Source organism: Plectropomus leopardus, chromosome 2 (assembly GCF_026936395.1).
Source record: "Plectropomus leopardus strain MGB_pleo_1.0 chromosome 2, ASM2693639v1, whole genome shotgun sequence".
NCBI classification, from domain to species: Eukaryota; Metazoa; Chordata; class Actinopteri; order Perciformes; family Serranidae; genus Plectropomus; species Plectropomus leopardus.
The window spans coordinates 28381884-28404602 of NC_142177.1; the positions used below are offsets into that span (position 1 = coordinate 28381884).

Genomic DNA, 22719 nt, shown 5'->3' on the forward strand with positions numbered 1-22719 from the left:
ATATTTTTGAGTAAATGCTATCAAAAAGTGAAAGAAAATAGTTAAATCAGAGTTTCACAGAATTCATGTGGTTACAAGATCCTTTTGAGGCATGCACAGACTAAAACCAAAGACATGTCGCACAACTTTTTTGTTTTCCACAGACAGCTATTTAAAGCTGCCTGTACACGTTGTATGAAGGGAAAAAAACCCAAAACAAGCAGAGACTTACTGATCAAAGAGGAGACGCTGTTGAGTTTGGGGTCATAAGGACATTTTCCTTTCCCAGAATCCACTTTACCAGGTTCAAGTCGGAAAATGTATTCCTATAACAGGAAAGAATTAGGAAAAACATCATTAACAATTTTCTTGTTTTCCATCCTCATTTGATAACAGGTTTGTTGTGTTTATGGAATCATTTGTGTGTGTGTGTGTGTGTGTGTGTGTGTGTGTGTGTGTGTGTGTGTGTGTGTGTGTGTGTGTGTGGGGAGGGTTATTCTTTGCATGTACAAGGCACTTTGAAGTATACTTAGATGTTAAAGGCAGTTTTAAACGGCATCAAACTAATAATGTTTAGAGACACAGCAGCAATGACAAGCTGTGACCCTACAGGCGCTGCAAAACAGACTCTCTCACAGCACTATTGGATCTGCTGAGGGGAACAGAAAGCACACAAAGCCAGTTATCTATGAGATGGAGAGGTGGAGGAAAATGCTGAGAGCAATCCAAAACCCATCCACCATGCTTCTGATGTTAGTGGCTCAAACAAGAATTCATTATTCCACAGTGCAAGAGGACATCTTGAACATCTGTGTCAACACTGGGTATGTGTCTACAAGGAGGTTTGTCGGCTGCTTCAAAGCCGACTGATGATGTCTGACAGGTAGGAAATATGTGAAGGAGAGCAGAGTGATGCCAAAGCTGCGTTTTTTTAACCTGTTCTTGGATATTTCTTTCAGTAACAAGATACAGTATGAGTCAAAAATGTGTGTGTAGATAAAAGCTCCAGCATTTGAAAAAAGAAAAACAATAAATCAAACTCTAAGGTGATAATAACCGCTTCAGGCAAAAACACAGGATTTTTATTATTATAGCTACTATCTTCAGGAATAATGCCTCCAAAAATGTTGCTTCAAGTCTTAAGTATTCCTCTAAAACATTCATTTTATGGCTGAGTCCTGCAAAGGTCTGTTGTTCAAGACCCGCACCTGCCACCTGCACAAGCAATCAGTTAATTCCACAACATGACTTGACTCAATGACACAAAATCTCCAGCCCAATTTAAATCCTATAATAACCAAGTAATGTTCAGTTATTTGGGTTAGGTTGTATGTATGCTTTTGCTTTTTCTCATGTTACTGAGCAGCAAATCTCCAACGTTAACGTGCCTGGTAGTAACACACCTGATTAGAGCGGCTTTAAAATTCCAGTTGGTGCAGAAGGAAGAGCTGACACACATAGTCAGAAATCAGAGGGTTAAAATATAAAATATCCAATTAATAAATAATAGAAAATTAATAACAATTAATTAAAAATATATATTTTTTATGATTTTATTTTAATATACTATTATCCACCACCTGTTATCTGTATGTTATTAATTTCACTTAGAACTAAACCTGTAAAATAAATTAATACCACCCACAAACACCTTTTTTGTGGAACACCTGCCGGACACCTGCAAGTACCTGACCCAATGCAGGACTCTGAGCTGAATAAGCACAATTAATATACAGTATATCCTATGTTATAATCTATCAAGGGTTTAATTCTGTGGCTAAACTCTTATTGGTGCACAGAAGTTTGTGACATCATCTTTTTGCAACTAAGGTCCGCCCACTTCAAACCAGTGTAAAAATCTGAGATAAAAACACAAATGCATACATTTTCCATGTAAAAAAAAAAAAGACAAAATTATTCTCATTATGTGTTTGTGTTGGAGCCCATTGAATCATATGGAGAAAATGTGTTGTCGGAGGGAAGCATGTTGTCTACATTCAAAAAATATTTATTCTCTAATATTTAGATTTTTTTTGTAGATTCAGCAATTCAGTGTGCTGGTTTTGTACTTCCAAGCTCTGTGACAACCAGTTTCTTGTTGGATAGAAGAAAAAGAAAAAGTACTCCAGGTGGGCACGAAATTAAAGAGCCTTTACAAAACTCCCTTCAGCCCACCTTCGCCTCCATAGGCTCTGATGTAGTGCTGTAGTCTGCTGCCCGACTTGTTCTCCCTCCAGATTGGGGTGCCTGTAGGTAGTGGAACCCCTAAAACAGAGACATGGCACAGTGGGCCATCTCATTACGACATTCGACAGCCCAGAACAAAGTGAATTTAACTGGATGACATAAAGAGGAAAAAAGCAAAAGTGCAAAAATTAAGAACCGGAAAAAAACAAGTAGACTCGATGAAGACGAGCATTTCTAAAAAAAAAAAACAAAAAACAAAAAAGGGAAGAAAACTGTCAAAGTGGAGGTCAAAGAGTGAAGAGAGCCTGGTGGGTGACATTTATCATTTAGTAACCATGTTGGATTAGACTCAAGCAAACACAGCTGCAAACTCCATGCATAAACCATGCAGCGCCAGGAAGAAAACAAAAAAGAAAATGTGACAAGATGAGCCAAGCAACAAATGAAAAAAATGCATTAAAACTAGCAAAATCAAGTAAGGTGTAAAACAGAACACATTAAAACAGGAAATGTCGTTAAAAAAATTAGCAGTCCTTAACAAACATGACTGAATCACACTCCTAAAATAACAAGTCTAGTTTGGATTCTTCCAAAAATGTTTATTGTTTTTTTTTTATTTAGAGCTCAACAGGTTGACACAAACTCTGCAAAAGGAGCTCTGAAACAGCATTAAAAAAAAAGCAGGAAGAGTGATGCCGTTGAAGGAATAAGTTTGCAGCTGAGGGGAAAAGTGAAAAGTTAACTGAAGACTGAAAATGTGTGAAGCCCTCTGTAAGAATTTCGAAACAATTGGTTTCTGTTTACATCCACTCTCACGCTGGAGAAAATCTACAGCGTGAAGTGGCATAGCATTTGGGCCTTGGGGGAGAAGTCGAATAACAAGACGCTGGTCTGACCTTTGCATTGAAATCTGAACCCTCCATTTGAACAGTGAGGCTAAACAGGCCGAGTGGTGAATGTAAGTGTGCGGACTGAAGCCGAGGCCGGCAGCTGCTGCAGCTCTGCGTGGCCGGCGTGCAGGAGTGAGGGAGGGATGGAGGAAGGGCTAAGCTACAAGGCTGATGATGGATGAGAGGCTCCATCAGTAATGATGGCTTTTCAGAAGCTCTCATCCAGATAGAAAGACAGGGCGCAGGCTCTGCTGTGTATAAACAGGTGAGGGGGGAGACTAAAGGAAGGGTATTTGCTATAGATATATTGTCAACATGCTATTCCCAGCGGTAAGAGATGATTGGTGACTGAACGATCTCTATGAGGTGGCAGTTAGGTGCATCACCAACAGCAATATTCTCACAATAATAGAGAGTTATATAGAACGGGCCATGAGCTTTTTTCTTTGAGTCTTCCAGACCGTGAAACAGCACAAATCGATGAAAAGTAAGAGGCAGAAAATGATGGAAGAGAAGCAGAGCCCATGAAACCAAGGAGCAAGAGCAGAAGGAGATTCTCTGACCCGAGATTGATTGACAGATACGATTCATAAAAGAAGCAGAGAGTGAAGGTCAAAATGTCTTCACGGTTGCCCGGCTGTGTCTTTGGTTACCTGTGACCTACGTCCTCGGTCCACGTAGGTGCAGATGGGGTTGTAGGCGCCTGTTCCACACACATACAGGTGGGTCCGGTTCCACGGCTCAATCAGACGGATGAAGTTTCCACATTCTCCCTGAGGGAGAGCAAAAATAAAACAGGATTAGAGACTTACATTATAACTAGAATTACCACAGCTGTATGCCTCTGCAAACCAGCCAAGCTGCAGTTACAATTTACATCCATGTCTATAAAAATGCGGATGCTTTACATGCATTTTCCCTCAGCGGCACATAAAATCTAAAAAAATCAGCATACTTTCAAGATGAGCACCCAAGACTAATCTCACCAATTCAGTATCTGACCAAAGTCCTCCCTGAGTTATTATGTTGGCTAATGGTAATTTAATTTAACATTATGATGTTACAGTAAAGCTGACCTTTTGGATATAAAATGTCATCATTGCATAATAATTACACATTTATGTGAAATAACGTCATAAATAGCATATGAATTCTGGAGTTATGGCCAAAAACATTATTTGTGAGGTCATGGTGACCTTGACCTTTAACCTTTGACTACAAATTCCTAATGAGATCATCCTTAAGTCAAAGTGGATGTTTGTTCCAATTTTCAAGTAATTCCCTCTGCGGGCTTTTGAGATATTGCGCTTTCAAGACTGAGTGACTGAGTACAAGACTGAGTGACATTGACCTTTGACCACCAAAATCTAATCAGTACATCCTTGATTCCAAGGGAGTATTTGTGCCAAATTTTAAGAAATTCCCTAATGCTTATCTTGAAATGTTGCATTCACAAGATCATTCACAAGTCAAGTCTGATCAGCTCATTGTCGAATCCAAGTGAACGTAAGTCTTAAATTTTAAGAAATTTCCTCAAAGTGAGACGGATACAAAGTTACAGTAATTTTGACCTTTGACCGCCAAAATCGAATCACTTCATTATTAAGTCCAAGTATATGTTTGTGCAAATTTTGAATAGATTCCCTCATGGCGTTCTTGAGATTTCCTGTTCACTAGAATGGGACGTACAAATGTGCGGACGGACGGACGGACAACCTGAAAACATGATGCCTCCCACCATGGCTATCGTTTGTACTGAGGATTAAAAAAAAGAGATTCTGATGATGAAAATGCAATGGAGAAAAAAAGGTTACATAATACATAATGTCCCACTGATGGTTAATAACCCCTCTGCCTGGCTTAAAACCATCACATCTATCATTTCCGCTGTTGGCTGGCTTGTGTTTGGCAGCTCCGTTCGCTGGCTCTGTGTCGGCCTGGCCCAGGCTTCACATCAGACCACACTGTCAGAGGGAAAAATGTTTCCAAACACCATCTAACAGTGTGGCAGAAACCAGGAAAAGCACTGCATCTCAGCTGTGAAGTGTGTTTGCTGTGTGGATCTAGGGCAGACACAATTCGATGTTCTGTCAGACTCGACAACGGAAAAACATTTTGGTTAGACCAAAAGAGACTGTTGAGTGAAAATTGTGGTTTTTTAGAAAACAGAGATTATAAAATCCAATTACGGTTTTTGTAGAAGACATAAAACATGCTTGTTATTGTGAGCGTTTTAAAATCTCATCACTGATGTGGTTTATTTTCTATTTTAAATTTATAATTGGTAAGAATTTAAATGAGGAAAACACTTCTTTTAGGAGTGCAGACAAAGAGGGGCTGCTGGTGAAAGCAGCTCTTTGCTTTCGAGTTCTGCAGCTTTCTGATCTCTATTAGTCCGACCAGCTGTCTGCCTTCCTGGTCTCAATCCACCCAAATCAAAACTCGCCTACTACAGAAATGCACCGGCTGATGATATCTGTTCAGATTTGTCTGTCATGTCGGCTGCTGGTGACAGCTGGCGAAAAGAAAGGATGTACCAAGCATAAAAAAAAGAGTGTATGCAGGATGGGGGATGAGCCATTTTGGCAGATCTTAGCAACACGACAGATGCACAAGTCAGAGGTTTGAGAGGATGTGTTTTGTGTGTGTGTGTGTTTACGCATGTGGGCCTGTGTGTATTATTCAACGCACAGTTGTGCTCCCCCACAGAGAGCACAGTGGGATGATTGCCTTTGACCTCCTGCCTGAACCGACATCCCCTCTGAATTGCTTTTGAATTGTCATCATCTGTCATTCCCTAAAGAGTGGGCAAGGATTGCCAAGATGTCTCCCGGTAAGCCAATTTTATTTCTTATTTTAGTGATGAAATTTTAAACCTACCTCTGCTCTGACACACACATACACAAAAACAGAACATGCATGCACAAACATACAGAGGCCAATGCGATGTAGCCAGAGGCGCTGAGAGGCGCGGGTCACCAAACACGCATAAATGAACATTCCAGTTGGATAAACAGCAGCCTGCGCTCTCTACCAGCAGGGGGGAGCAAGGTTATTAGCCAGAGCCTCATCACCCTGTCGGTGCTCACCGCTCCTGCCAGCGCTCATCCCGAGCATGGGTGAGTGTGTACGTGTGTGTTTCAGGGGGGTCTAAATGTGTGAACAAAATCAAAAGGGAAGGTTTTTATATGAATTTCAATGATGAGTTTTCTTTGGGCTGCGCCGGCAGTGGCTGCGTTTGAACGTCTGAATCATATTAACATTTCAGACAAGCCCGTAGCTTCCAGCGGCTGGTACATTTTGTCTGCCTGCCTGGACAGCACAGGGTGAAATAATTATTGTGCAAAATTAGATGTTAAAAAAATAGAAGCATCTATAAAATGATTGAAATGTAGGGTGGTGCATGGAATATGTTTTCAGCTCTCAATGGAGACGACTCAATGTCACACGTTCCTAGTTCCTGCGAGAGCTTAATTGGTGGCAGCTGTATGCAATCAGCAATCAGGGCTGCAGAGACAGTAAATAAGAGCTTCATTCGGAGTCGCACATTCGGAGAAGTGTAAAAATGTCCTCCACTGACCTCAGTGCCATATTCAAATCCTAAGTGTTGCCAAAAAGACATGCTGAAAATGCGCTTGTGATTTTTAGTGTATTACTAGATAAAATGATGTTTAAATGTGCAGCAGGTCAAAAGGGACGATGGTTAGCAGCTGTGCTTTCATCAGCTGCTGCCTTTGGGAGTCTTTTATTCCTACAGTATTTGGTTCGGAAGGTTGATGAATTGCTTTTGTGATAATCTAACAAAATATTCAGGAGGTGACCAGCATGGGACATTAAATTAGGGCTGCAACTCATGATTGCTTTAATTATTCATTAATCTGCCCATTATTTTATTGGCTAGTTGATTAATCGTGTAGTTCGGGGGTAGGCTACCTGCGGCTCTTTGGCCCCTGTCCAGTGGCTTCCTGTGGCTTTGACAAAAAATTATATGGAAATGAATGCTTCTGAACGCCTGAATTATTTTTTTGTCACTTTAATTTTTATTTGTCATTGTTGTCGGCCTAAAGTGATTCTTGCATTCTCAGGCTGTAAAAATCTGTAGTCTCTACACCAAATAAAAAAAATGATTTGATATTTTGTCAATAAAAACGTGCCTCATATGGCCTGGTGCCTTGTCCTCTAAATTTTGCTGAACCTCTTGGCTTGTTTTAAAGCTCCCGAGCTAAATTCTGGCGATGGAAAAACAGCATGGCTCTTTCACAGGGGTCCCTTGACCTCTGACCTCAAGATGCCTGAATAAAAATGTGTTCTGTGGGTACCCATGTGATTATTCTACAAATAATCACAATTTCAAAAATGAATCCTTTGACAGCCCTTGCTAAAATATATTATTGAATGCTGTTCCAGATAATACATCTGGAACAGCATTCAATAATATATTTGTAATGTTGTAATGTTGATTAGCTTATTAAGATGTACTGTAACCCTCTTTGTAAGGTACATATTTTTCATTATGAGGGCAACTCCAGACAGATTTGTGTGTGTATGTCTGTGTGTGGGCATAAAATGCACATTTTATTTGCCCAGCATTCTAAATCCCCAAATATAATAATTTACAATATCATTAAACAAACACAAGCAGTTAATCTATATATTCAAGAAGCAAGAACCATGTAATGTTTGGCATTTTGCTGAATGAGGACTGAAAAATTAACAAATTCACAAAATCATTGGTAATTGACCGACTTATTAATAAACAAATCATTTCAGTACTCCTTTCAAAGTCATATCCTGCTATCTGAATACTTACATTGGTGTCTTTCCCTGACAGGACACATTCAGTCTTCCTCTGGGGGGCAACAGGCCAGTGGATCTAAAGGAGAGATCAATAAGCTGGTTAGATGTAAACCAGTGTGAAGCTCAGCCAGGATTATTGTTAGTACGGGACATTTCTTACTATGAGCGGCTCTTTGTTGATGTCATGTAAGTCCAGAGAGAGGATGTAATCTTTGCTGCCCACATACATGCGGTCATGGTCCTCGTCCATGCGAAGGATTCGATAATCGGTTGAGTTCAGTAAGAAGGAGAAGTGGTGAGCGGTGCCGGTGGACTTCAACTCTGTGAAGTGGCAGAAAAAGTGGAGAAATTAATGGTTTTTCTTCAAGCTGTGCCTCCAGTACTGTAGTAGAAAAACTTATGATGCAATTGGGAAACAAAAACCACAGATGCGGTTACAAGAGAAGTGCGTAGGCTGCTCATTTTTGGCACAGAGATGCTCTTCGGTTTGCCAAAGTTATTTAATTCTTTCAGTTCTTAGGTGATCTTCTCTCTGTTTACTCAGGACTTCGAAACCACACCGTACACACACTCAGACACACGCATACACGCACAAATACAGTATGCTAATGGTGCGCCAAATCTTCCCTCAGATGCTCCCAAATTAATTTACAGAAGCTGCATTTTTCGCCAGTACTGCAATTACATCCTGCTATTAAGGGGTTATGGACGGGCTAAATTTGGTTATGGCAGGTTTGACAAAAGCAAGGACGCATACAGTAAATCTCACAAGACTCATAACTGAATGGCAAAAGACGAGCAATAAATCACTCACTGATGTATGGCAGCATTAAGGTGTCAAAAAAACTCGACATGACCATTAATTTAGACCTGTGCTGTTTTTTCTACACCACTGGAGATGCCATTTTGGTTGATTTTGATAGTCTGACACACATTAACTGGTGAACCTTTATTTTTTGAAGAAAAAAAAAAACACAAATGGATTTGAAATACCAGAGGTTTTTGCTTTTATTCCGGCGCTCTATTTACTCAGCGAGCTTTAGCGCTGTATTTCAAGGCTCTAACCAGTTATGATGTGTTCACTGACCATCGGAAATTTGAAAATCCAAAAATATTTTGTTTTTTTTTGTTTCTGGCTGTTATGAATGGTGTCATTTTTGGTGACTTTTATTTTTGCCAGCCTATGGTTTGGAAGGCATGTTTTCTCTAAAAATCACCATAAATTTAAATAAGAAAAAAAAATGCAATAAAGATTTTAGAGAAAAAGAAAATCACCAAAAAATATTTAAGTAAAAAATAAAATTGCCAAAAATTTTTACAAAAAATCTAAAAATTTAAAGTAAAAACAGGCCCATGAGTTGGGAAGGCATGTTTTCTTTTTTAACTTGCACTTATTCTTGCAATATGTTTTGTTTTCTTCTTTAATTTCATTGTGTTTTAAGCCCCTGTGTTTTTACATTTTGTCAAATAAAACTGAAAATGTGCTCATTTCTTTTATGTGTGGACCTTAAACTAATGACAAAAGAGAAATCTGGACCCAGTGGCTGGACCAGTTGGGAACCATTGCTCTATACTGCAGTGCTTCCATTAAAAAAGCAAAATATATCAAAAAATGCTCAGGACCTGGGAGTGTGACCCTTTCCATGATCTTTTTTTGAATTTTGTCGAGCTGTGGCGGAGATGCTGGCCTTCACTATAATCTCGCCATTTAATTCTTCATATAAACTGCAGCAGTGAAGATGCCGACCACTCCGGGGCTTAGTCTCACATCATATCATGCATAACATTGCTGCATCCTTTCCTCCATATCACTGTTAAAACTATTCTGACATAAAACTTCTCTCAGATGGCTCATATAATGCCCGGGGCAGATCGCCGGTGTGTGAGTGTGAGTTTAAGTTACACTCGGGGTGTGAGGGGAGATAAGTGGAGATCTGGTGTACGGAAAGCAGCTTTTTCTCCCGGTCCTCCCATTACCTCCCGAGCTGTTAGAGAATCTGATAGGAGCTCTTTCTCTCTTTCAAAACTATGCTTGGGAAAGTGGAGCTTGAGAAAGTTGAGCCTGCACTTGTGCTCTTCTATTTGCAGAGAAAACCAGAGGACCAGATAGAGGACCTGTTCATGTTCCACTTCAGTGGGGCCAGACAAACGCCCCTACTGTTCTCCTCAGCCAAGTCTGACACTCTGATGCTGAGAAAGACTCCCCAAACATCTTTTCTTGACCAGGAGGAAGCAAAATGTCTTGTTACTTTATTGGTAATAAAAGGCAGCACAATATTTTCCACCTGTACAGGACATTTTAAAATACTGACATGAATCCGCTGCCAGAAAGCTTCTCAGCTGCTGATGTTCTGAGCTCCTTCAGGAACTGTGAAATGCTGCCGTCACGCCGCAGCATCACGGCATGCAGTGGGGTGGATAAGGTAGTAAATAGGAATAGACATGGCTGTCATCCATATAATTCTCATAAGTTGCCTCGAAATACACATGTGCTATAATACTCATTCCCACTCTCTTAGACAAAGGATTATGGTAGGCCTGGATGTTTTGTGGACTTTTAGTGGAATCACATTTTAATGATGAGTGAAAAATTATTTATTAATAAGAAAATGAGTTTATTTCATGTGAATTTTCCCTGTCTGCTTAAATGCACTGCTCTTTGAGATTTAAAGCTGTAATTCTATAAATTTTTTTATAAAACCAAATCACATTCTGGGTGTTATTTTTGTACAGCACTTTCTCAGCAATATTCATTTACATTCTGTAATTCCCTAATATTTTGTATTTTTTTTTTTTTTAAGTGGATCAGTTTTCGATATAGCAGAAATCTGATTTGGTTGCTTGTGGCATGGAAAGTGGCCAATTATTGACTGTCTTTCTTTAATAAAAAGTTGCTCTTCTGTTTGAAAGTTGCTGCTCAGTAAGTCTTTTGCTGCACAACAGTGAAAACACTTCTTGTTACCACCAGTCCCGAAAAGTCTTGCTAAGTAAAATAGAAGTGACATTTTAGGGATCATAACTTCAGTTGAAATTGATTTCAACCATATCATCCAGCCCTCGATCAGAGCACATGCAGGAGTGCAGTAAAGTAGGACACGGGTTGGTGGTGACAGCAACATGATGATGAATCACAGCCCGACTGCATGTCCAATGTTAAACATCTATGCTCGTGCAAACACACATAGAGAACATCCCAAAACAGTGCATCGCCATTCTTTGTCCATAAACGTCCCGTCTCGTTTTCCATCCTTGTCTGCTTGTCAACCATCCACAGCCAGCTAGCTGCCCTGGCAGGCCCAGCAGCCCAACGACACTGGAGCTTCAGGGACACCAGACGTCACCCGCTGACATCCCACATTTATCACCTCTGCGCTCAGATTCACACTCAGGGGCATCTGAATGAGAGCATGCTGATGGTGACTGGCTGTCACAAGTCCGACAGCGGTTAGGTCACACAAAAGTTTAATAAGAGCAGAGAGAAGGATAGATGAGACAGACCGGACAGGCAGGCAGACAGATCAGCTACCGCCTTACAAATAAACATTCATCAAATCACATTATCAGTCAGCAGCAATGGACTTTGAATGTCTGACAACCTTTCATCTTTCTTCATCTCCTCTAATCTAGTTCCATTCAGGTGCACTGGATCAATATCTATCAGTTTTGCAGCAGACCTAATTTCATCCTGGCAAAAATGACCTGAATGAGCCACATTTCCAACAGCAAGTCCAAACTATGACCTGACTGATCCACATTTCCAACAGCAAGTCCAAACTCAACTCTTCATCAAAACCAAATGCAAAAAAAAAAAATAATAATAATTTGAAGATTATTTTGCAGCAATGACACATAACTGATAAAACAAAGTTAACAAAATACACAAATGCAAAACACCATCAGGTGCTCAACTGCATCAAAATTAACTCTTTAAAACACAATCATCTTGTGTCTGAAAATTTACAGTAAATTACTTTCAATTATGGCTCGGACAACTTTTAAATCACTCAGCACACATTAAAAATGCACTGTTCTTGGATCATTTTTCCAACTGTTATTGAAAGACCACTGACAAATAATGGAAAAATATGTCTGGCTGTGTTTGATGAAAATTAAATAAAAAGGAATAAATGTTTTTATGGCAGTCTGCATATCTCTGACTGGTTATGTACTGCTAATCTAAACAGTAAGGACAGGCCAAAGCATAAAAACAGTCAGTGGATGATGCGTGTATGCACATGCTTAGCCTCATCACAGCATCCGGTCTTTGTTTGCAGCCCTGTACTTAAACTACACAAAATTGCATTGCACGATGCAGGAGACATAATGTAGGAGACATAATGGGTGTGATCATGAGTTAACCAGCTATAGCACGCGGGACTCATTCAAAACCACATTTAAAGCCTACATAAAGACTAAATGTCTCTACAGCTAAGATACAATGACTCTATTATAGTTGTACTGTACATTAACTCTATTCATCTTGCCATTTTGATCTGTGAAAATGAATTGGCAATCTCGCACTCAGGAGAGAAATGCTACATTCTTGCGAGACAAGACCTGCTAAAACACATTTTCTTTGAAATAATGCCTGTGGTGTGGTGAGATAAGGAGTAAAGTATGATAACAGTCCACCTCAAAGTGCTCATATGCTCTATTGTCAGCACAAATTCATGCTCTCAGAAGCATTCCTGTGCGTCACAGCTCAGCCTAAATTGGGCATGCCTCTGAAGCCGAGAAAAATGCTGCAAAAAAAAAAACACGGCCTTGACATTGTGTTAAACGGTTGAATTTATAACCAGCTGGTAAATTCAGCAATGATAGGGTACAAGTGTCTGTCTCTAAAGACCACAGGATCTGGTGTGCATCGCTGAGTTTCCCAGCAAGGTCTTTGTAATCACTACCAGACACACAGGCAGACACAAGTAATTGTCCTTTTCTTTTTTAGTGTGTGCGTGGGGATCATCTTCGGTTTGCTGAAGATCTTTTCTTGTTGGATAAAACCCAATCTGTTCCTACTGCTGCCCCAGAATATGAATGACATCTGCTGGTAAACTGAGCCTGCAGTCCGTCCACCTGTTGATGTGATCCCTCTGCGCTGTGGTCACTCTCTGCTTTGTTCTGCAGCCAAACTATGTAGCCTCTCAGCCAAGAGTGGTACCGTGGCGTGGTTTTCCTGGGTCACCCTCAAGGAGACATAAGGGACTTCTGTTTTGGATCTGTAAGGAGATGTCGAAAGACGCAGACACCGCTGCCACTTCTTTTCATGCCACTATCAGCCTCGCAGATCTCCCCATCTTTCCCGTCAGTGTGTGTGTGTGAGTGTGTTTCGGGATAAAGATTAAGGGGGGGTCTGAGGAAGCAAGCAGCAGAAAAACCCACATACCTGCCCAGGCATCCCCGGCATGTTGTCTGAATTCCCCAATCTGCTCATGTTCACATTAAGTAGAGGTGTGGCCCTACCTTGCTGCAGCTTGTTTGCAGCCATGCGTGCACAGATGTGTCCTGACGTGGATTTTCTTTGACAAGGGAGGGACACACTTGGCTTATATATCAGGACTGTCCTCAACAGACTACTTAGATCACCTAGACAAGTGACCTCGTGGTGCAAATTATTGTTAACTGTTGTTAACTGTAGCAAATGCAGAGACAACATTATGATGTTTGAGGTCGGGGTGATCAGGGCAATTAAGAGCCAAATTTGACACAGTTGACTACATTTGATCTCCTGGCTACTAACAGTCCAAACTGGCTTCTTTTAACCATGATAGTGTTTTCAAAATCTTATATATATATATATATATGTATATATATATGTATGTACATATATATGTGTGTATATATATATATATATATATATATATATATATATATATATATATATATATATATATATATACATATATATATATAGGCGAATACGCTTATTCACTTATTTTTGACAAGAGTAGGATTACATCGATACCACTCTCATGTCTGTACATTAAATATGGAGCTCTAGCCAGGAGGTGATTACCTTAGCTTGGCGAAAAGACTGGAAGCAGGGGGAATCAGACTGCGGATGTCTCAAAAAGTAAAAATACACATTCCTCTAAAGCTCACCCACCAACTCATTGTAACTTACTGCGTCTAAGGTGTTTAATGTGTACAAACAAATGCAAGGAAGTCAAGCTGCGACAAGATTCTGCAATAGATGACACATCAATACACAAGAGTTGTACTGATCTGCTTATCTAAGTCTTGGCAAGAAATGGAATAAGCAAATTTCCCAAAATATCAAAATAATACTTTAATTAACCACAATCACAATCTTTCCCTAACTGTATTGAAGAAGTTATAGTTGCGTAAATACAAGCCTAAGTTATTCATACATGGCAACTTTTGGGTTCATCTGCGTACTGCAAAATGCAATCAATGATTTACAGTATGCTTGTTTTCATTGCAAATCCTAAGTGCATATCACGTCTCTGACACACAGGATGGAGAGGTCATTGCAGATATCAGAGGGGCTGAACGGCAGCGGGAAGCCTTATCAGCCCAACCTGTCGCAGCTTTGTGTTTGCCTCCGTTCAGCACCTCATAATCAGCCTCTCACCACCCACCGGGGCCAGGACTATTGACTCAGAACACATGTCACTGGAGCTGATTACTGCTTACCTATGCCTGTCAAGGACAAATAATTGGCACCAGATTACGTCTTATCTCTGAGCTTCCGGATGCTGTCACTCAGATGCTCTTCACGCTTGTCTGCTACTGATACACTCTGTGTGCAAATGTGTGTGTGTGTGTGTGTGTGTGTGTGTGTGTGTGTGCATAGAGACAGAAGTAGAGCTCTCTTGATCCTCACATCAAATCAGGGACACCTGTCTCCCACTGCACAAATCAAGAGCAGAGAAAGATTGATTTAAGAAGTGAGTTCGCTTCCTGAGTGGCAACCAGAGATTATAACAAATCTATTTCTGCTGTTTCGGATGACAGGAAAGGTTAATTAAAGCACGAGGGAGCAGAGGAGGAACTCTGGTCCAACTGACAGAAAAGGTCAGTTAGTTTCACTGTCTCTGGTCTGCAGACCCAGCCTTCATTATCTTCATATTACTGTATATATGTGGTAATCAGAGGAGGATAGAGTGGAATTACACGCAGAGAGGGGAGACATGTGCAAGACACACATTTTAAATGTAATTCAAACACTTTCACCTATCACACAAAAGGATAGACTACACTACTTTTAACAAGACCAGCAAAAAAACTTTAAGTGAAACATAATGAAAATCTTATATTTTGTGCATGATTCTTATATTCTTGCAAAACATTCATTAAAGACCCAACTAAAACCAATCCAGCATGACCACTAAAAGCCTAAGGGGTCACATATGAATACTACCAATACTATTCCCTCAACATGAGGGGTGTGCCATGGCATATTGTTCATGATAATATCGTTATGAGTTTTATTATGATAAAAAAAGTAATGATTATGGCAATATTTCAACTTGTTCACATAATGATGTCATATCGTTACACGCGACAACAACAAGCATGGCTGAGTGCAAATTTGCTGCCGGTTACTGATAATAGCTATAATCTTTATATGTGAAACAGATGCAGTTAGTACAGCTTGTTTGTTGAAGTTGTACTATGTTAATCTGCATTGTCCCAAACAAATAACTAAATAAATACATACATATTTTACTCAGTATCTGAAGGCAAAATGTTATGTTTATGCTGACATATAGAACATTTATTTTGTTGCAATTGCATGTTTTTTTTTCTAATGATAAACATTTTTCAGTATTTTATCATATCATCAAGAGTCGTTACTGCAAAAATACCCTAAAATATTGTGATATTACTTTAGGACAATATCACCAACTCAACACACACATGCACAGGCAGGCATGCACACACACATACACACACACACTGCCATAGACAGCTGCCCTCAATAGCCCTGCAGGGCCGCAGGTGAAAGGTTAAAGGACACGAGGGGTCTGGGGTGAAAGCTCATCCCTGGCCTCCTTACACACTTCAGCATAATCAGGATTATCTCTGAAGGGGTCAGGCCGGGTGCCTGCTCCGAGCTGGGTCAGGAGAGAGCAGGGTGGTCATGATACTGGGTATACTGGGGGCAGTATGGTTTCAGGAGAGGAGGAGAGCAGGGAGAGACAAATGGAGCTTCTAGAAAATGTCAGAAAGGGGAAGAATACTGTTGACTTCAAATACAATTTAGTTACTGTTGTCATCTCACAAAAGGGACAAAAATCATTTTATCTAGTTGTTATGATCATGTTTTCTACTTGGTTACACATAACTAAATACTGTAGGATTCAAGCTGCATAAAATGTATACTTCTTAAGCATACCTTCACATTTCACAGAAAAGAAATTGTGAAAAGGAGCCAAATACTACAAAGCCCGGACTTTCAGAAAATCAGTGTTTGGGTCTACCTGACGCTCTTCCTCTACAACACTAATCTCTGGATTTTAGAGAGCATGAAAAAGTCTGGTTGGGCCTTTTACTTTGTTTATAAAACGCTCGATCTCAAAGTGCTTTCTGGGCCCGTGGCTGGTCTTTGTATGCACATGTGTTTGTGTGTGTGGGATTTAGGTGCAGATGCTGCAGGTCGCTGTAATGATGATGAAGCTGTGTTTGTTGTTGTAGCTGTGCTGTCGCTTGCAGCGAGCTGGTCAGGGCGGCGGCAGTGGTCGGCAGTGACAACACAGGTTAGAGGGATTATGGAAAGGGCTGAATAATTAGACAGCGTTGGTGTGAATGAGTGACAAACTCTCCTCTCCCTCGCTGACCTCTGACCCAACACTCAGAACAAATACTCTCCCTCTCTGTCAGCTGCACCAACACACGCGCAGATGTACAATGCTCTCTCTGAGGAGTCTGTTCATTCTTATTTATGGATTTCGCCAAATCCTCTGTTCGATTGGGAGTTAAAATTTGCATAGTTACTGAGCCAAGATGTCGATAAATCAGTTCTGGTCAAGCTGACTTTAACCAGAACTGAACCAAGCTTCATTTTGAGCATGTCCTCTCGCTTCCTCGTGTATCAAGGTCACGGCCAGTGTGTTGCTAGCTGGGGGCAATAAGAAGGGGGTAATTAGGAGGTAAATTTGGAGAGACCATTAGCAGCAAGTGTTGACTCATGGTCCACTGGGGACAACAGCCACCTCCACCCTCTTTGGGTGTTCCACTCTCTGGCCCAACACTGAGAATCCAACATATTCCCTGAGGTCATTTTTCACCCACAACAGCAAATGGCGTGGTAGAAGGAATGAGAATGGAGGGAGGAGTCCCGAGGGGAGAGGAGCCTGACAGCGAACCTAAGAACTTCCATTTATCAAAGCAGGCAGGAGAGCCATGGAAACTCTGAGTCGAACTCTGTGTTGGCTGCACAGAGGAGCTCTCTCAGAGCAGCTGAGATCCCCTCAACTGCTGCTGAAGGGGCAAAAAACACAGCTCACAAAGGCACAGAGAGGCTCTCCAATGTGTATTCTAATCATGAGTTGGACGGAGGACAAAACACCATGATTGTGTGCCCAAATACACAAAAACACTGACTGAGATCTCAGCTGCCAGCTTAGGTAGAGGGCAGGAGTGGAAAGAGGAGACACAAGTTCTCAAAGTTATGATTACTCCAGAGAGGAGAGGGGTGGAAGAAGTGATTTGGCGGTCAAGAGCTGATGTGTACACAGACAGCAAAATTCACGTTAAACAGACGGTACATAGTTGCACTTAAGAGGGTTATATTTTCACTACATGCAGGTCAAAGGAGCAAATAAGCACTATTCTATATAATCAGGGTTCCTATGGCTTAAGGCAAGGGAGATTTAAGACTTTTTAAATGCCACTCAATTCAGTTTAAGACCACTTTTCTAATGACCAAAATGGAAGTAAAAAAGTAGACGTTGCCAGTTATTTTCAGATTTTCTAATGCAATGTCAGAAAAAAAGATTCATGACATTCTCTTTCCCATGTCTGAGCATTTTTAAGACTTTTGAAAGATTATTTCAATTTATTTTAATACCAATTAAGGCCTTATTTATAGATGAATTAATTCAATGCCTTTTGAAAGTTTTTAAGGATCAGCAGAAACCCTGAAAATAGATGTACAAGACACTCTCTATTGGCTCTAGAGGTACAATGATTTGTCGGTTAATCGATTAGTTGATTGACAGAAAATTAATCATTTCGATAATGACTAATCATTGTAGTAATTTTTTAAGCAAAAAAGAAAAGCATTTGCTGGTATCATGCTTCTGAAATGGGAGAATTTTATGCTTTTCTGTGCCATGCATGAGAATTAGCTGAATAGATTTAGATTTGTCTCTTGATCAGATAAAACAGTGTGTTTGAAGAGATTATCTTGGGCTCTAAGAAATTACACAGAGAATTTTTCACTTTTTTTGGACATCTTCCTGAAAAAATGAATTATCAATTAATCGAAAAAAAAAAATAGGCAGATTTATCGATAATGAAAATAACAATTAATTGCAGCCCAAATTGGCTTTCTACTTTGCATATGCAATAGATTCACAGAGCGGCATTTGCTAGTAGGCAGGAAGAAATAGTTCAGATCAGGTCTGTTAAGAGTCGGATTCAAATGATAATGAAGGAAAGTGTTGAGGACTCTACTGGCCTTTGAGGAAGAACTGTGACCACATGTAGCATTTATGGTAGACATCCTGACAGAGTGTCCTCCCTGCAAATGCCCAACAATCAGCCATGGGAATTATGACTGAGTAAAGGAGAAACAGTGTAACAGGATGTTGTTGTAAAGCCAAAAAGTCTGTAGAGGGTGGCAGCTGAGGTGGAAGGACGGGTCAACAAACTGTTGGACTTTGGCACAAGAGAATGCTGATCTTCTCCTATTTCCTATTGACTGTCAATGTCTTAACCATGACCAACATGTTTACCTAACCCGGACCAAGTCGTTTTTGGGCCTAAACCTTTGTTTACCTCAACCATAGCAGTCTCAGAGTAAGATGAAGCATGGAAAAAAAATCTTGATTTTATTACAACAACTACAGAAAGCCAGAAACAAGAACATTTAAGAACACTGAAGTTGATTAACTTTCTTATTTAACTTAACAGAAATTTACAAATAAAGAGGAGCAGTCTACATATTGCTGACAACCAGATAATCAAAATGTTCTCACTAATAATGGGTGGGTCAGGGTTTTTTAATACTCTCACTCACCTAACCTGATAGAAGAGCCAATCTGCTCTGTCCACGTTGCAAAAACATGGGTCAATCAACTACTTGAAAGCCAACTTTATGCATCCTATTAGAAAATTGTCAGGACTGAAGGCAAAAAAAGGACTGAGCGACACAGTGCTTGTCTGACTGTTTAAGAGAGACAGAGAGTTCGCGAAAGAGAGAAGGGAAGAGAAGGTGGAAGGTGGACTATTGTGTGTTATGTTTTCTTTAAGTTATTAACAAGTTACTAACTCCAAATGCAAATTTCACTTTATGACCTGCCTACCTGAACTTGTAATATTTTCTAGTAAGTTTTACCTAAACCCTCCCAACCTATGGGTTGTGGGTCATGGCTAGGGCTGGGTATTGTTTAAAAAACTACAATACTAGTACCAAAACCAGTACCTTTAAAGCGATAACAATACCAATAGAGTACTACATACGATGCCAATTATGTGAAAGGAGTGGCATGTATAACATAAAACTTCAAGTATTTGGGCTTTTATTTGCTTCAATCACTAGAGAAAGATAAAGAGAAAAATTCCAAAGTGGTTAGGCATTGATATTTGGTCTTAACTTCACATCGGGGGAAATTATAAAAGTCCACACACACAGACACACACGCACGCACACACACACACACGCACACACACGCACGCACACACACACACACACACACACACACACACACACACACACACACACACACACACACACACACACACACACACACAGAGTGACTGGGCTAACTGTTGGCATCATATTGCTTTTCATTAAGGTGTTTCTAAGGATGGGTGCGCTCAGTGGCTCACCCCGTGGACATCCCATGTACAGAGGCTGTGTCCTCATCGCAGCAGCCGCGTGTTCCATCCCCGCCTGCAGCCCTTTGCTGCACGTCATCCCCTCATTGTCTCCCCATTTCACACTTAACCTGTCCTATACAATGAAGGCAAAAAGCCCCAAAACATTTTTTAAAAAGGAGATTAAGGACAGAGCCCTTTCGTTTTCAATTTGAGTTTGTTGAGACTGTTTAATGACATGGTGTTGGATATTAACTACTGCTGCAGCTATGTAGCTCATGCTTACCAGACAGATTTTGAACTATTTTCCATGAGGATAGCAGCTTGAAATGACTGAAAGAGAAATTCAGCTGGTCTGGCAGAGAAATGGAATGGTTCGGGATCAGACAAAAAAAATCTAACACAGGTATCGTTTGACTGGAGATGTTTTGATACCACTTGGTACTGAGTTGTTTCTGTCTATACCTTAAGGGTACAGAGTAGTAGTAGTAGTCATGGCGGGGGGCCAACAGCACACTGACATTGTGGATGTTTGTGTCACAGTTTCAGTCTCGGATTCAGAACCATTGCACCCCTGCAAATTCTGTCTTTGAATTTGGCAGACTACCTCTTTTCAATGAGCAGGCGAAAGCAACGTACTTCCTACTCCAGTGAGTGATCAGGATAACCTCTATGGTCCCAACAAAGTGAAGATGGAGAGGTGGAAACTTAAAGTAAGAAGATACACCACTTTTATGTGTGAGGATTCAACCCTCCTGGCACTACTTGTCCAGATAAGTTTGAACACCATCTGATACAAAGATGGGACTGCAGTTAAGACTGAAGCTCTCTGATATTAAACAAGCCAAAACATTTTCTTCCTTTTCTCAATCAACCATTCATTTGGATGATTGTTTTTACAGCAGGATATGGGCAAAGTCAGATAACCAAAAAAATATTTTCCAAAATAAAACTGAATTATCTCTCAGTGAGGAGTGACGAGGAAACAAATATCAACAATCATTTCCCTGTCCTGCATCAACCTCTTCAGATTGTTTTAGCATTTCCGCCACCCTCGCACACCATCCAGAACATTGTAGGGATTCTTTAAGTCATGCACGCAGCATCCCCACCTATCTTAAATCTCTGTGCCAGGTTAATGCTATTTTGATTTATCACCTAGTTTCCTCTGAAACCTTTCCTTTTCCTTGGCTTGTCTGATCTTGCCAGCATCCACTAGCCCCTGTCTGCATACCAACCTACTGAGATAACACACACTCCTTTCTTTAACACCCAGCATGCCGCAGGTGGAAGCCGCAGGGTGATGGGGGAAAATGCATGCATGATGTGCTCAGTGATGATGTATTTTCCAATGACTGTCAGACTAGTGCTTAATCCATTAAAAGATTTTAACTCTAGCATGAAAAAAGAGTCAGACGTGAATTGTTAAGAGTCACGTTCGCTGAGATTCAACAGTTATGCATCTACTGAAATGTTTTTGTGCAAGGACCAATAACTCTGACACATTAGGGCATTTCATTGATCATCTTCCCAGCTAAGATGGCATTTATGTTATTTTAATGAATCACTTTGTCTCCTCTGTGCACAAACACCATGTGGCAATTTTTGTCAGCTGCCCTGGAGACATCGACATGATGACAAGCAACAAAGGCCACTGGCTGGAGCTGAACTGGGGGTGTTTATATGTCTCTTCAGCTAACAGGCCACCTGGAGAGAAGAGGGATTTTTTTTTTTACTTAGCCAAGAGACAAAAAGATTTTGGCCCCTTTTTTTGAAAACATGCATTTAAAAAGTTCAGTAGAAGTGCGCTCAATAAACTCAGCTGGCATTTGGATTAAATATTGTCATGGAAATTGTGGTGTCCATTGTAAAATGCATGCAATTCATTTTTTAAGTTGCAACAACTTCACAAAATTAAGTAAAAACAGTTAGATTTCATGTAAACTTTACAATTAGATAAAAGGTAAATATAAATTAAGGCAAGGCAATCGCTTTCTAAGATTATTTCAAGTAAGATCAACTTGTCAGATTTTACTGTGTATGTAACTTATTCTATACTGGCGGTGAAACGAGATCAATTAGAGGTTAATTACAGGTTTGTTATGTGGCTATAAACATGCCCTTGGCTCCAAATGGCTAGCCAGGGAAGCTAGTCAAGCTCCAGGGTCACCATCATCTGTGGAGTTATCATACCACAAGCCAATAATGAGCGAGTGCCAGAAGCCCATCTGCCACTGCACGGTCAACATAATACTGCTCCGCTGCTGCACACATCCACTTGACCCAACGTGGCTGCTAGACAAAGGCAGGGTCACCCCCAACCAGGTACGTGTCAGTGCAGATCCCGGGTCGAGCCTCGTGAACTAATGCCATATGACAGGCAGGGGACAACCAGATAATGCTCAACAATCAGGCGGCTGGTTGTTGAGCAGCGTGGCATGGTCCTCAGATGGGGTGTTGGAGTCCGAGCCTGCAGCGAGGACCTGCTTATTTGTCTGACAGGCTTTGTGCTCAGTTAACAGCGAGTGGGAGTTTTGCCACAAAGACTGAGGCAGGCATGCATAACCATAAGACATCAATGACCTCCTCAACCAGCTGTCTGTAGGTTGGTCCACCACATTAATCAAGACTGAAATATATCAACAACCGTTCGAAGGATTCCCACGAAATTCGGTACACAAATTCATCCGAGGATGAATCCTGGTAACTTTGGTGATCCCCTGACTTTTCTTGATACTGCCACCAGAAGGTCAGTGTTTTCACTTATTCTATAATATGTATCAACATAACAGCTACAAGATGGACTGGCAAAACATTTTAGCTGTCATGGTGCAGATGATGTACACTCATAAACACAAGG

The 22719-nt window shown here is 40.6% G+C and overlaps 1 protein-coding gene across 2 annotated transcripts in view; it reads right to left on the bottom strand.

The window, feature by feature from the left end:
• The window catches only part of sema3fa (sema domain, immunoglobulin domain (Ig), short basic domain, secreted, (semaphorin) 3Fa), a 68346-nt gene that overhangs the window by 21532 nt on the left and 24095 nt on the right, over positions 1-22719 (bottom strand). The window contains exons 3-7 of one of the 2 annotated variants that reach the window (XM_042507195.2): positions 8014-8174; positions 7867-7929; positions 3710-3829; positions 2155-2244; positions 212-305 (exon numbers count right to left, since the gene is read on the bottom strand). In XM_042507195.2, coding sequence (XP_042363129.1) covers positions 212-305; positions 2155-2244; positions 3710-3829; positions 7867-7929; positions 8014-8174 — 528 coding nt within the window. The remainder of the gene's footprint in view (positions 1-211; positions 306-2154; positions 2245-3709; positions 3830-7866; positions 7930-8013; positions 8175-22719) is intronic. The other variant, XM_042507203.2, reaches the window with a different exon arrangement.